The sequence below is a fragment of the Dromiciops gliroides genome, chromosome 4 (genome assembly GCF_019393635.1).
Source record: "Dromiciops gliroides isolate mDroGli1 chromosome 4, mDroGli1.pri, whole genome shotgun sequence".
Taxonomy (NCBI): Eukaryota; Metazoa; Chordata; class Mammalia; order Microbiotheria; family Microbiotheriidae; genus Dromiciops; species Dromiciops gliroides.
Genome location: NC_057864.1, coordinates 72,060,818 through 72,077,408, shown reverse-complemented (window position 1 = coordinate 72,077,408; position 16,591 = coordinate 72,060,818). Strand labels below are relative to the sequence as shown.

General features: G+C 39.9%; 1 protein-coding gene across 1 annotated transcript in view; it reads right to left on the bottom strand.

Moving 5' to 3' along the window:
• SOAT1 (sterol O-acyltransferase 1) overlaps positions 1-16,591 on the bottom strand; it is an 84,199-nt gene that overhangs the window by 23,662 nt on the left and 43,946 nt on the right. The window contains exons 4-5 of the mRNA XM_044003948.1: positions 5,833-5,981; positions 5,654-5,713 (exon numbers count right to left, since the gene is read on the bottom strand). Of these exons, the coding sequence (XP_043859883.1) occupies positions 5,654-5,713; positions 5,833-5,981 (209 nt within the window). The remainder of the gene's footprint in view (positions 1-5,653; positions 5,714-5,832; positions 5,982-16,591) is intronic.

Genomic DNA, 16,591 nt, shown 5'->3' with positions numbered 1-16,591 from the left:
GAAGGCAGAAAATTTGAAATGGCAAAGAGGTAAAGAGGGATTCAGTTACCTAAGATCACAGTTAATTAATGGAAGAGGGGCAAGACTCTTATCAATAGGGACTTTCTAAAATAAAGTTCCAGATTTCAAAGTTACATAAATTACCAAATAAGCCAATAATTTAAAACATAAAAAGTGCAAATATCTATCCAGTGATTGTGATTTTTTTTTTAATGGCAGGGCAATCCGTTAAGTGATTTGCTCAGAGTCACACAGCTAGTAAGTATTAAGTGTCTGAGGCCAAATTTGAACTCAGGTCCTCCTGAATCCAGGGCCGGTGCTCTATCTACTGCGCCACCTAGCTGCCCCAGTAATTGTGATTTTTAAAGTGAGCACATCAGAGGCTGACTAGACAAAGGAAAGGAATAAGCATTTATATAGCACTTATATGCCAGGTACAGTGCTAAGTGCTTTGTACAAATATTATCTCATTTGATCCCTACAACAATGCTTTTACTATTACTATTTTACAGTTAAGGAAACTGAGGCAGAGGTTAAGTGACTTGCCCAGGGTCACACAACTAGTACATATCTAAACCAAATATGAACTCAGTATCTGTGTGACCTTGGATAAGTCACTTAATCCTCACTGTCCCGCAAAACAAATATGAACTCTGGTTTTCCTGGCTCCAACTCCAGCTGTAACACTATCCATTATACCATCAGCCACCTCTATTTGTGACTAGCTAACTTGTGGTGCCTTGCTTGGAACTGACCATATCATCAGAAACCCAAGCCATTGTACTTCATTTCCTCCCTACTCACTCTCCCATTTGCTTATCAATAAACAGGCTATCTCAATCCACAGAGGATGACTCCACCCTGAGGTGTACTAGATCAGGGTTGGAAAACTTATTCAACAAAGGGAAACATAGTAAATACTTTAGGCTTTTCAGACCAAGAGGCAAAATCAAACACATTACATGTTAAAATTCCCCCAAAAAATGTATTGATGAAATTCAAAACATAATAATAATTGAGTACAATGAGGGGGGGGGTACAGATCTAATAATGAGAAGAATGGAACTCTTTGAAGAATAACATTTCATTTCATTGGGTTCAAAGCTAGAGTTCTTTATCATCCCAATCAATTGCAAATGGCTCATCTCAATGCTAATCTGTAATGAAATTTTACATATTTCACCTTTGACAATATCTTTTCACAATAAATAGGTAGTGCCAAATACTTCTATCAGTCCAGGAGGATATGACTTTAATTGGGCATATTCATTATTTGAAAAGAATTTAGAAATTTCTAACAGATTCTTCTCTTGGTATTTGCCTTTTATGTCATCACACTATAGATTAATTACTTCAATTGATTAGGTAGAATCTCCTCAATTGCAGTAAAATGGATTTTGAAATATGAACATTTCTTTTGCACTTATATTGACTGAGGTCTGAAAAATTATGCTAGAACTGTATTTTGAGCTTAGAAAATATATATGCTGCAAATGTGGGAATGGAGATCTTATTTCTTATCTTAACTTTTGTTTGTTTTTTTGGTGGGGCAATGAGAGTTAAGTGACTCGCCCAGGCTCACACAGCTAGTAAGTGGCAAGTGTCTGAGGCTGGATTTGAACTCAGGTCCTCCTGAATCCAGGACCGGTGCTTATCTACTGCGCCACCTAGCTGCCCCTCTTATCTTAACTTTTAACAACATAGGAAGTATATAAAGCAGCTTGACATTTCTTGTGATTCAAACATTAGTTTTTATCAAATTGACTCACTGTGGGATAAGTTTTGCACATAGGCACTGTTTTTCCTTGTAATTTTAGGGTGGGGGCGGCTAGGTAGTGCAGTGGATAGAGCACCGGCCCTGGAGTCAGGAGGACCTGAGTTCAAATCCGGCCTCAGACACTTGACACTTACTAGCTGTGCGACCCTGGGCGAGTCACTTAACCCCCAGTGCCCTGCAAAAAAAAAAAAAGAAGAAGAAGAAGTAATATGACTAATTTTAGGGTGAATTCATTAAGAAACTTTATCAGATCTGTAGCAAAAGCTAACCTGCAAAGCTATTTAGTGTTCAATAACAATGGTTGAAGGCGGTTCCTCACATTTAGCATGGGGCAGTTAGGTAGTTCAAATCTCACCTCAGAGACTTATTGGCTGTGTGATCCCAGGCAAGTCACTTAACCCCAATTGCCTTAAACATCCTGGGCCCATCTCCAGTCATCCTGATATATATCTTGCCAATAGACCCAGATGGCTCTGAAGGAGTGAGGTTGGTGACCTTGCATGGCCTTCCCTCACTTTAATCCAATTCAGTGCAAGTCATGACGTCACCTCCCAATGTCATGGAGAACAAAGGACAACAACATTTAGAAAAATTTAAATCTGTTGTGAGTTCAAAAAAAGTCATAAATCTTTCTTTTCTTGTTTTGCATATTGGGGTATATGCACTAGCAAAAAAATAAATCATACTGCAACAGTATGCATGGCATTCAAAATGCTATTGAGTTAGAATGGTGTCAAGGCGATTTGTAGTATGCTGAGCAACAGGGTGCTGACCACAGTCTGTTGCAACTACTCACTCTGCCCTTGTAGACAAAAGCAACCAGAGACAAAATGGCAAATGAATGTGGCTGAGTTATAACAAAACTTTACTTATGGACAATGAAATCTGAATATTAGATAATTTTCATGTGTTAAAAAATATTATTCTTTTGAGATTCCCGTCCCCAACCATTTAAAATGTAAAAAAAAACAAAAAACAAAAACCATTTTGTTCACAGTATTTTTTAATTATTAGAGCTAAAATGGTATTTTCTAAATTAATTGGTATTGCACCAGTTTTGGCATTAAGCATTTATTATTAACATTATATGTACTACTAAAGAACTGACCACATGGCAGGAGCAAAGCCCCAGAAGACGCATGCTGTCTCTCAAAGAGACAGACTGCACATGGTCTCAAGGAGAGTTCAGAAGACCTACAAAAGCTACACTGTCCTAAGAGTGGGACCCTGTGACAACCAAGGGTTTTTTTGCTCTTTTGATAGAGGCCGGTCATTATACATTGATCAAAGCTAATTAGTTAGTATCATTCAAATTCATTGGTTGACATGACTTGAGGGTAGTCTAAATTAAAATGAACTCTACAAATGATATCAGGGAAAGACCCTCACTTAAGTTCCTTAAGGCAAAGTCCATTATTTGGGTGTGCTTTCATCCCCAAGGGTTCACTGAGCTAGACTAGAAGAGTCTATCTCCATTTCTTTTGTTCCCTTGGGTTTGTCCAATACAAGATTTGCTGCAGTTCCTCAGAAACGGTACTTTCTGGAGTAGGGAGATGGAAGGGGGAAGGGAGGGACTGAGCTGATCTTTGGGCCCCGCCCCCCAAGAAATTCATTATTAATAATTTTTTTCTCACAATAGGCTGTACAAAACCAGATAGGTACTCCATAATCCCTGTCCCATCAACCTTAAAAGGTTCCTATGAGAACCAAAATGAGTATGAACAGGGTTTTTGAGGGTTTTAGGTTGGAAGTTGATTTTTAGTGTCGAAAGAAAGAATATGACTACGTGGCAGAGTAGGTAGAGAGCTGACCTGAAAACCAATAAAACATGAGTTCATGTCTTCTTTCTGACACACACTAGCTCTGTGACCCTGAGGGAGTCACTTAATATCAAGGTACTCAAGGCGACCCTCTTGAGACTACAACTGCAGGGAAGGTGTTGACCTGAATTGGCAGAGAACATTTCCTCATGTGAAACTTCCCTTTACCAACGGAATCGTAGATCCCTAAAACTAAAAGAAAGAATAGGAGCAACACTTGATTGAAATAAATGTAATAAACATAATAAACAAAAACAAAACAGGTAGATGGGAGACCAGATTTGGCCCACAGGCTAGTCTGCCAATCCCTGAACCAGATGACTGGGAGTTCTTGCCCAGAAACAGCCTTCAACAGAAGGCTAAGCCACATTCCTCACTTCCCAATCTGTTCTACTGCCACACTGGTTCAGCCTGACCCCAGGCTGATGTTCTCCTCAGGCCCAATTATGTCAGAGCCTTCATTCCTTAGCTATATGCTATGGGGTTGGGAATTTGGGACTATTAAAGTTTAAACCGGCCAACTAAACTAAAGGACATGGGTACGGGGTAACTCTCCTTGAGAAGCTAAACTGAAGGATGAACACATCTTGAGAAGCAAGAGAGATAAGCCTATTAGGCATGGCTACTGCCTGAATGGAGCCAAAGGGACAGAGAAAGCTCCAGCTGTTCCTCACCAGACTTCTCCCAAACCACCCCCAACAAGGGCCCATTTACCATCTATAAAAGCTATGGTCTTTCTCCTGTTCAAGGAGATAGGTGTCCCAGAGAACCATGTTTCTGAGAGAAGTTAGACTTCTCTTGGTCAATTTTCTCTAACGCATTAATAAACAATTATTTTATTCTAATTGGATGTGTTCAAGAGGGTGTAATTCTTTAAAGAGGAATACCTAAGGAGCCCCACACCTACCAATTTCCCTGTGACACCATAAATCCCTTGCAAAATAACTTCAGTAAGTGATAAAGTATATTGACAGTTCTAGATTATGGACATAAAAATTTCCCTTTTTTTTTTTTTGCGGGGCAAAGGGGGTTAAGTGACTTGCCCAGGGTCACATAGCTAGTAAGTGTCAAGTGTCTGAATCCAGGGCCGGCGCTTTATCCACTGCACCACCTAGCTGCCCCCCCAAATTTCCTTTTTGAAACTGTATTCTGTTAATATGCATGTATGGATCACCTGGATTTGATGGAAGTGCCTTATTATCCAAAAGTATTTTTTGTGAAACCCTGAGTTAATAGGAGCAAAATGTCCTTCAACTGAACTCCAAACTGAACCCAGACAGCTAGCAGATAAAAGTCCCTACCTGGTGACTTATTTCCTCAAGATAGTAAGTCCCTATCTTATGGGGACATCTCGGTGTCCTCAGCCTTGCCAGAAACTTTTATGGGAATTCTGTACTCTTATCATGATGCTTCTGTATTTCCTCCATATTTGTTATAACTGAAATTGTTAAACTGCATTTGCTTTGGGTTGATTTATATCATGCTAATGAAGTTAACCTGTAACCAGTGAGCAAAGAAATCTTAAATACCCTTAGGAAGAGGAAGTCTTTGAGCTCCCTTCTTAGGAGGGGGTCTCCACATGATCATGTTTCTTTCTTCTTGGGACAAAAATAAATTGGCATTATGTTTTTTCTGTCTGTCTCTGATCTAGTTTTTCCTGTAGGACAGACACTGTGCTTTCTGATCTGTTTTGTTTATAGGAAGACAGGTATGAAAACAAATTGTAGGAGATATTATAAAACTGATTTCTCTGATCTATTTATTATTATTTTTTTTGTAGGAGACAGGCAGATAAAAACTATATTTCATTTTCAACAGTTCTAACAGTTTTCTTAAAAGAGTGGTAACATATTTGATGGAAATACTTGACCAGAAGGTCTCATTTTACAAATTCAGAACACATCTGCTACTGAACGTGGGACATTTAAGTTGGCAACACTATAGAAGAGTAAGGAGACTGAGACACAGGGTTACCAAGTGTATGTTCTATACCATTTGAGAGATACATGTGCTGTTAGCATATCCAGTGGAACAGACAAATGCAAGATATACTTACTCCAACATGGACCTTCTTACAACAAAAAGCTTTCCTTCTTCTGGTCGATTCCTCAGATCCCTGGAAAAGAGAGCAAAAGACATTTTTAAGTACCTAAAGGCCTATTAGAAATTGGAATCCATAAGAGGGAAGAACCGGGCAAATGTTTTAATGAAGAAAGAAGAAGCAAGCATTCTTACTTAGCTCTGTGGCTGTTTTTCCCTCCGTTGAGAATAGCAAAGGATGTCCCAGACCCAGAGATATCCAGTGAGGTTGATTTATCAATAAGACTGGTCACAAATTCATCAAAACGATTGCCTACTTCTTTCATAAAAAATGGCTTCAACTGCTACAGAAATAGAGAAAATAAGGGAAAACATTAGTTGCTTCAAAGATACTGAATTTTATCAGCATAGGTACACTTTCCACCAATAGAAATCAAAATTTATTGATGGTCTTAAAGCATTGTTACTTGGTGCCAACTTTCTCATGATATTTTTTCAAACTTAGCTAAACCATTTGTGTGAAGAGGGGGCACCATTTCTGGCAGAACAGGAGACTCGGGGTTCAGAGGAACTGCTACAGTACTAAAAGCAAAAAACATCCTCTGTGACGCTCAAGTCAGCAGCTTTTGAGGAAGTGGGGGGGGGGGGGTGTCTCAGAAGCTCCCTGCTCAGGTCATAGAGTGGAATGTATGTAACTCAAGGACAATCTCCCTAGAGCAAAACCAACTCAAACTGCCCAGAGTCTATCCATACATCTAGACTCACAACAGCCCTGATTACTTGTGTTGGGGAGGTTAACTCAAGCTGCCTCAGATGGACAAGTGTCCTTGACAATTAAGTAGAAGATAATCAGCCACCAAGGCTTTACTCAAGGCCTTCTTCCACAGTAAGAGGACCTGCCAGGAATTGCTGTTTGTCCTTCGTTGGAAGAGAACCATGCCATTGTTGAGGTGATTATCATGACTTGCAGTGAATTGGATTTAAGTAAGGAAGAGCTGTGCAAAGTCACCAACCTCCCTCCTCCTGAGCCATCTGGGTGCAGTGGCAAGATATCTATCAGGACAACTGGAGATGGCCCCAGATACAGTGGGAGACCTTGGTCTTTTAAGCTAAGGTCTTACACAGGTCTCAGTTTGCCTGAGGCAATGCCCATTCAGTGATTAAAGACTAGGTAAAAAAAAAAAAAGACTAGGTAAGAAAGGAGGCAAAGAAAGGCCTTTTACCTAGTCCTAAATAAATAAATAAATAAAAATTGCAGGGGCGCTTCTCGCCAAAATACATACTATTCAGGCCCAGTCTGAGCCAAACAATGGCAAAATGAGGCCTGGACTAAGACCCATATTGTTGGTCAATCAATGAGGGTCAGAGTTATTTAGGTTTAAGGAGTGGTCCTTGGAAGACTTCGAGAAGGTAAACCCTAAGAAATCTTGTGAGGTTTCTGCAGACATATCGCCTTTGGGCATATCACCTAACCAAGACCAGGACAGCCCTTCCTGGCTTTCTCATTTCATGGTCTCTTCATTAAAATACAAGCTCCCTTAAGGGCAGGTAGGGCTTTTAATCTATATTCTAAACCTTTAAATGCTTTAAGAACTGGGAGAGCAATTTATACAATTAACTACAATATTGTAAAGACAACTTGGAAAGATTGATGAGGTTGGATCAACAGAACCAACTACATTCCAAAGGACTCAGGATGAACCCACTTTCAGGCCCCAAAAGCAGGGATGGTGGACAGACTGCAGAGGGAAGTTCTATTTTCAGGTTTGGAAAAAAAACAAGGCTGGGTTCAAGGTAAGAATTTGCAGACTGAAACTACATGAAGGTACACTAGTAGAAGCAATCTCCTTTTATTATTTCCTTAACTTTAAACCAGTCATGTATGGTGGTCAGACAGAGCACATATTTCATTATTTGATTTCTCTATGGTTTGGATTTCAGATTTTATTATTTCAGTCAGAGGTGATAGGTTTTGTCAATGTTCTCCCACTACCTGTGAAAAAGCTGACTCATGGCAAGAGAAAAAAACACTTTCAGGAGTCATAAGTTTTTTAAAAATTCAACTTCGTTTTCTCCTTAAAGAGAAATATAAAGGGACAGCTAGGTGGCGCAGTGGATAAAGCACCAGCCATGGATTCAGGAGGACCTGAGTTCAAATCAGACCTCAGACACTTGACACTTACTAGCTATGTGACCTTGGGCAAGTCACTTTAACCCTCACTGCCCCACCCAAAAAGAGAGAGAGAGAGAGAGAGAGAGAGAGAAAGATAAAGCATTTATTTTTTAATTTCCATTTTATTTTCAGTTCCTAATTCTCTCCCTTGCATCCTCCCTTCCTCTCAGCCACTGAGAAAACAAGAAAAACATAACCCATCACAAGCATGTAGGCAAGCAAAATAAACCGCTACCAGAAGTGGCCCTCTGCTAATATGTCATCACATCTTCATGTCATGATGAAACGGACTTTGGATGGAGGAAAAGTATAGAGACTAACACTGGGCTTGTGTACAACAGCCACACTCTAAAGGGTTCTTTAATTGAACATGGATCAAGGTAATAGACCAAGTAATTAAGCTTAAAAACCAAAAAGCCCAGCAGAATTTACATATAAATGCCAAGAAGGAAGCTGTGTGTGTTGCCCTTGGTTGTAGAAGAGGACCACTGACATCCTGGGGGTGATGTCTTGACTTGTGCATGAACTGGATTTAAGTGAGGCAAAGCTGTGCAGTCATAAGTCTCACTCTCTCCTCTCAAGTCACTGAAGGCAAGTGGCAAGACAAAAGTCAAGAAGACTAGCCATTGGGGCAGCTAGGTGGCGCAGTGGATAAAACACTGGCCCTGGATTCAGGAGGACCTGCGTTCAAATCCGGCTTCAGACACTTGACACTTACTATCTGTGTGACCCTGGGCAAGTCACTTAACCCTCATGGCCCCACCAAAAAAGAAAGAAAAAGAAGACTAGCCATGGCCTGGGATGATCTTGGCCTAAGTTAAGAACTTCCCCAGGCCCCACTCTGTAACCTTAAGGTACTGTATAAGTGTATTATCATTAGCATTTATTAAAGCCTCCTACTTCTTGGTGGGAGGAATGCACTAATGTCCTAAAATAGCTTCCCTGGTCTGGCTCTCTCCCCATTTCTAAGCCATCCTTCAGGATGCCAGAGAAATATAACTAATGATGGAGGGGAGGGAAGGAGGCAGATTCAGAACCCCAGATGTTTGTCCTCAAAGCCACTGTTCTTTTTATCGTATCACAATGCCGGTTCACTCTAACACAAACAATAATATGGAAAGAGATAAGCTTAACCCCCCCACCCCTAATGGATTCTTCTCTGGCTATTTATTCCATGATTCGAATCTTTTTTTTTTTTTTAGTGAGGCGATTGGGGTTAAGTGACTTGCCCAGGGTCACACAGCTAGTAAGTGGTAAGTGTCTGAGGCTGGATTTGAACTCAGGTCCTCCTGACTCCAGGACCAGTGCTCTATGCACTGCGCCATCTAGCTGCCCCCATGATTCAAATCTTAAAGGAGGACCATGGGGAGATTACACAAACACAAATAACTATGATAAAAATTAGTACACCAGAGGAGTATAAATAAAGAGCTAACAGACCACAGGCATAGAGGGACACTTTCAGCACGAAGCACTCCAGGCACAAAAAGGTAAAAGGATAATCAAGTTCTGAGAGTGCCAAGTAAGGCCGTTCCGTTTGACTGAAACATAGAGACTATGTACAAGAGACCCTGCAAGATAAACCTGGAAAGGTAGACTGGATCCAAATTGTAGAGGGTCTTGAATGTAGGCTAAGGAGTTTGGAACTCATTCAGTAAGCAATAGGGAATTAGCAAAAGAAGTACAGAATCAAAGGGAACGGAGCTGTCTCTACTGTGGGCAAGGTATTACTATACAAGGTTCTGGAGATAATGCCCATAAGCCTAAGATGCGGAGGTGTTCGATGGAGTATTTCGCTTCAGTTCAGGCTCTCATCATCCCACCGTCTGGAATACTGCTAGAGCTTCCCCAGTGGTCTCTCTGCCTTAAGGCTCTCCTTTTTTTTTTTTTTTACCAGGCAATGGGGGTTAAGTGACTTGCCCAGGGTCACACAGCTAGTAAGTATCAAGTGTCTGAGGCCGGATTTGAACTCAGGTACTCCTGAATCCAGGGCCAGTGCTTTTTCCACTGTGCCACCTAGCCGCCCCCAAGGCTCTCCTTTTAAAAAAAAAAAAAGGCTCTCCTTCACTCCAGTATATCCTCTGCAAAGGTGGCAAAGTGATTTTCATCAGAAGCAGATCTGATCATGTCCCTGCCTCCCCCTGACTAAATTCCACTAATCTGCTATTACCTCTAGGATCAAACTCAAATTCCTGCTTTCTTTTTAAAGCCCCTCACAACTTCATGGCCCCATATGACTTTTCCAGTCTCATTACACACTTACTACTGCCCCTTTTCTTGCACATCACGACCTGGGAAACCAGCCTCTCCTGTTCATCCCTAGACAGCTCTATCGTCCACGTGTTTTAAGCAAAGTCTTTCCTGACCCCGACAACTGCTGAGGCTGCCCCCGCCTTCCCTTCCTTACATTTATTTTGTATTTATTCTGCAAATATAAATTTATGTCGACCCTTTAAGAGGAGAGCCTGTTTGGGTGCCTGTATCTGGAGCCCTCTCACCGAACACAGTGCTGCTTGACAGGCTGAAGAAACTAGGACATGGTGAATGACTGACTGTCATTCAAGTCAGTCACGGGATGAGGAAAATGAAGTTGATGCTGATGATGCTTGAGATTTTGGTCCTGGGTAACTAGAAAAATGGCGAGTCCATAAGCAAACAGGGAGGCAGAAAGCAGGGTACCTCCCTCTACCTCCCAACTTTGTGAATATTCACTGGGTGTCCCTAGGCTTGGAATTCTTTCCTCATCTCAGCTTCTCGGCTTTCCTGGCTTTCTTCAAGTCACAACTAAAAGTCTACCTTCAGTGGAAGCCTTTCCTCATTCCCCTTAATGTTAGTGCCTTCCTTCCAATTTATCCTGCATAGAGTTTGTTTGCACATAGTTGTTGGCCTTTTTTCCCCATTAGACTGTGAGTTCCTTGAGAGCAGGGACTGTCTTTTAGCTTTCTTTGTACCCCAGAGCTTAGCACAGTACCTGGCAAATAGTAGGTGCTTAACAGATGACTGACAATTAACACCCACAGACATTGATCGAAACTAGTAATTCAAAGAGCTGAAGAGGTTGCTAGCCCCTGCTCTAAAGATTGATTAGTTAAAAGGCAGCTAGGTGGCGCTGTGGATAAAGCACTGGCCTTGGACTCAGGAGGACCTGAGTTCAAATTCAGCCTCAGACACTTGACACTTACTAGCTGTGTGACCCTGAGCAAGTCACTTAACCGCAATTGCCTCACCAAAAAAAAAAAAAGAAAAAGAAAAAAAAGATTGATTAGCTAAACATAGCCATAGCATAATATCGGGCTACAGGTTTCTAAGGCAGAAAATGAAACAATCAGAACGGTACATTAAGAGCAGTGGTGTGTCAAACTCAGATAGGAACAGGAGGCATTAGACCACACGTAAAAAGAATCTCTACAGGCTGCATACTGACTTAGAAAAACACATATTAACATTATCTAGGTTTTATTGTATTTTTATTGCTAAATATTTTCCAACCGCATTTTAATCTGGTTTGGCAGCAACTAAGGAGTAGTGTGGACCTTCTCTTTGACACCTGATTAAGAGGATTACATGGAGAGCAATGTAAAAGGTGTCTTGGAGCAGGCAGATAACTTAGGTGGGATGACTGGTTTAGGAGACTATTTTGCAATAGTTCAGGTGAGAGGTAACTGATGAAGGCCTGAACTAGGGCAAGTGGCAACGGGAATAGAAAGGAAAAGATTGCTTTAAGAGGTATTACAGAAGCAAAATCAACTAACTACTCTAATATGGAGGGGAAGGGCCAAAAGGAGAGATCTTTTAGGTTTAGAACCAGGGGAACTGGGAAGACAATGGAATCTCCAAAAAGGTAAATTTCCATTTCAAGTCATGACTTACCATAATCCAATGCTTTGGTTCAACAACTCAGATATTTGAGTTTACTACTCTTTGATTTCAATAGCATAATACTAGATGCCTGCAGGAAGCTACCTGGCACAGAGGACAAAAGGCTAGAATCCTGTCTCAGAGACTCACTCTGTGACCCTGGGCAAATCACTTACTCTCCCAGACTCAGCTGCCTCATCCATCAAATAGGGATAATAATAACATCTACCTAGTTGGTGAAAGGATTCAATAGTTAACATATGTAAAGGGCTTTGCAAACCATAAATTCTTATAAAAACCTTAGCTAGGGGGCAGCTAGGTGGTGCAGTGGATAGAGGACCGGCCCTGATTTCAGGAGTACCTGAGTTCAAATTCGGCCTCAGACACTTGACACTTACTAGCTGTGTGACCCTAGGCAAGTCACTTAACCCTCATTGCCCCACTTAAAAAAAAAAAAACCCTTAGCTACTATTATTACTACAGTCACAAATAAACCTACTCATTTCTGTTCACTCCTTGTTCCCAAAATCAGAGTGAAAAGAAGTTACCGGGGGTAGCTAGGTGGTGCAGTGGATAAAGCACCAGTCCTGGATTCAGGAGGACCTGAGTTCAAATCCAGCCTCAGACACTTGACACTTACTAGCTGTGTGACCCTGGGCAAGTCACTTAACCCTCATTGCCCCACCAAAAAAAAAAAATTAAAAAGAGGGAAGAGTCCTATCCATACCAAACATTGAAAAGGGTTAGAAACCAAAACAAAGGAGGTCAAGCCAAGATGTAGGAAGCAGAACAGTGATCAGCTTCCTCCCCCACCCCCAATTTTCCTAAACAGATTTAGAAAACTCAACAGAACAAATAGTGATGGGCAAAGGCAGACAGGCTAAGAAGTCTGCAGACCCTGGGGACAGGTCTTGGCCAGGAGCATGCCACACGTGGAGCACTCCAATGCCTGGAAAGACTGTGCACCAGGGCAAGAGCCAGGCACTGACCAAAGCACCGGGTGACCCTGGGTGAGCCACTTTACCTCTGTTTGTTTGTCTTCTCATCTGTAAAATTTGTAATTCCCAGAACTTAGCACAGTGCCTGGCAACTTGTGGACTTTACAGTGAGTAAAGTGATGATTGTGTGAACAGTCACAAATGTGTCACTGATTCTTTCTATTGAACCACCTGTGCTTTGTTCCCCATTAAACTTACCCTCATGTGCCTCTGTTCTGGGTTTGGCAGTTAAAGCCCTTCAGTAGTTGTTCAGAAGCTCAGAGGACCACTTGAGGTAAAGTTTGTTTAAAGATACGGGAATGTGACCCTGGGCAAGTCACTTGGCACAAGAGGTACACAAAGCCTTGCCCAAGTAACAAACTCCCTGAAAACCAGAATGGAAGCCAATGGCTCCATGAGACAAAGAATATTAAAACAAAGTTAAAAGACTGAAAATAAAATAGAAGAAAACTCAAGTATCTGAACAAAAATTATCTAAAGAAAAATTGCTGACCTGGAAAACAGACCGAGGGAAAAATTTTTTAGAATCAATGGTCTATCTGAACCTTATGATCAAAAGGAGTTTCACGAAATCTTAAAAGAAAAACTATCTAAATCACTTAAAACCAGAAGGCAAAGTAGAAGTAGAAAGAATCCACTGTCTACCTCCTGAAATAAATAAATGAAAACTCCCTGGAACCTCATAAGCCAAAAGAGCTTTCAGGTCAAAGAATTCAAGTACCAAGGAGCCATAATCAAGATCACATACAATTTAGCAGCCACCACTATAAAGAAGAGGAAAGCTTGGAATATGATCTTCCAAAAGTCAAAGATGTGGGTTTACAGCCAAGAATAATTTACACAGCAAAACTGAGTATAAATAATCCTTGGGGGGGGGGGGAATAACCTTTAATGAAAGAGGTCTTTCTAAGCATTCTTGATGAACAGATTACAGCTGAGTAAAAACAATGAAGTTCAAACACAGGAATCTATGAAGAGAAATATAAAACAATAAACATAAATGAACAATGATAATTGACTAAGCAGAGAGAAATTGAAAAGTGGAGGTGGGGGAGGGAATTAGAGGGAGGGTAAATTAAGTTAGTCCTAAGCAAAACAAACTAAGGATGTACAAAAATATTTATAGCTTTTTTTGAAGTGGCAAAGAATGGGAATCGAAAAGGTGTCTGTAAACTGAGTAATGGCTAAACAAATTATAGTAAATAAATGCTGTAGGATACTATTGTGTTGCAAGAAAGGATGAAAGAAGGTTTCAGAGAACCTGGGAAGACTTCAATGACTGAGAGGTAAATGAACAGAACCAGAAGAATAATTTGGACAATCACAGCAATACGGTAAAAACACACAACTTTGAAAGAATTAGAAACACTGATTAATGTAATGACCAGAGAACTAATGATAAAAAAAAATGTCACCCATCTCTTAACATACGGAAATTTGCTTTGTTTGACTATACATGTCTGTAACAAGGATTTTGTTTTTCTTTTGTGTTCAATTAGGATGGGGAGGAAAGAAGCAGAGAAGGCAGAATCCTGCTGACTCAATATATGTGTGTGTTCATATGTATGTATATACCCACATATAATTTTTTTAATGAAAAGGATTAAAAAAGAAATTTTTTAAAGTTTCCTTGGACTTCTAAATGAAGAGTAATGACTGATATTGGGAGCAGATGTTATTTATTGTTCTTTCTGAAGTACAGAATACATAATAGAGACACAAAAAATGACATGATTTCATGGAACTGCTTCTTCTAGTACCCTGTGTTCCATTTATTTGTAAAACTTAAGTAAATTTGACTATTTGAAAAAAACAGAATGAAGGTTATCTCTGTCTAATTTTTAATTAGACTTTCTAATTTCCATTAGGAAAAATTTAATCTCATAAACCAGGAACATATAGATACAGGGTAAAGAACAGCACATATCTTCTGAGAGTTATCCGGAGTCATATTTCATCTTGTCAAATACAAATTGTCCTTGCTAATCACTTTTTACAAAACTGACATATTAAAATGCTGTAACAATTTCTGTGGCAATATTCCCTTTATAGAAATAAGTTAGTATATCAATGATACAGAAGTAAACACTTCAGCAGGGACTAAACGATTACTTATGGCTGGAATAAAACTATATATAAGTTCAATTTGATTATAAACTCCTTGAGAACAAGGTCTGGGTTTAATCTTCAAATACTTAATACATAAGATGGGATTTTTCACACAGGAGATATTTAATCAAGGTTGGTTAAACTGAATAACTTGTCTATTTGTCTATTTGACTTTGAGAAGGGAAAAAAACACCTAAACCATAAAATCATTGTCTTCTCAGTGGCAGAATTAAAATATACATAGAATCATTTTTTATTCATTTTAAGCTCTGTGTACGTACGTACACACACACACACACACACACACACACACACTGTATTTCTCTCTAAAAATCTTTCCCAATATCCATTTAACAAGTAACTTGTCATTTTACACTTTTTCAAAGTGTTGTCACAATCTTATTTGATCAACTCACAAGATCCCTTTGAAGAGAAGGATTACTATCCCCATCTTACATACAAGGACACTCAGAACTGAAGAGATTGTTGACTATTAACTATGAGAGAGAAACAGGGAAGGAAAATGAATGAGGTTTGAAGCAACTTTCCCAAGCTCCTCCTGCCAGTAAGAAACGGAGAGTACTGATAAAATTCAAATATGGACAAGATTCCTAGTCTAGTGTTCTATAGGTTACCTAAATATTTTAATTAGATACATTCAATTCCAAGAGACAGAAACAATATTTTCTCTGTAAAGACTTCTATAAGATAAAAGTATTTTAGATTTAGTCATTTACATAATATTCATGTTAAAATGAAGATCAGGCAGAAGATAAAAAAGGAAAAAAGGTAAAGCCACATTTTCATGGAACAAAAGCAAGACTAAAATGACATACAAGTAACAAAAATTAGGGGAATATTAGAAAAGAGTCAGATGCTTAGTGTTTCTGGCTACTGGGGAGCTACTGCACAAGACCTGCCTCTCTCAACTACATGAATTCTGTTAAGATATAAGTACCATTTTTTGGGGGGGGGGAGAATGAGGGTTAAGTGACTTGCCCAGGGTCACACAGCTAGTAAGTGTCAAGTGTCTGATGCTGGATTTGAACTCGGGTCCTCCTGAATCCAGGCCCAGTGCTTTATCCACTGCGCCACCTAGCTGCCCCCTAAGTACCATATATTTTAATATACAGGTCGTTATTTTATGTTTTTACACTATATTTACTCCAAGTAAGTACCAAATCATGTAAGCATATTTTTTTCAGACATTCTACTAGGGGGAAAAAACCTCTTGGAATGTATTACTCAGAATGGTGACACTAAAGAAGAGTGATGTTAATTTGAACTCCCTGTGTCATCTGATTCTTACTCACGGTTTGGTCGCTTCCTGAATTGTGTAATATCCTTTGCTACTGTTGATTTAAAATGCTGAGTAGAGTAAGACTATCTTATCCTAAAGAAATATTTTAAGTCAGGATGCAAAGAGTAAGAATCAAAGAATCACAAACTAGAGGTAGGAGGTACCCCAGAGACCATGAAGTACAAACCCTTTATTTTACTGAAAAGGAAAAGGATGCCCAAGGTCACATCAGCAAATTAAAAGATATGGAGTTTGACCTCTGGTCCTTCCTCCCAAGCCAAGCCAGAGCTATGGAGAATATGTCCTAGATGTAAGTTAATGACAACACAATTTACCTATTAAAACAGGATTTGGGGGATCTGAATCTACCTCATGCTGTTCTTTAGTTCATGTATATCTATCTTGTTTTTAAAGAGGAAGCAATCTAAGAACTTTGTAACTGTGACCTGGGTTTTTTAGTTTTTTAAATATGCTTCTTGGTGGTGCAGTAGGTAAAGCACTAGCCCTGGATTCAGG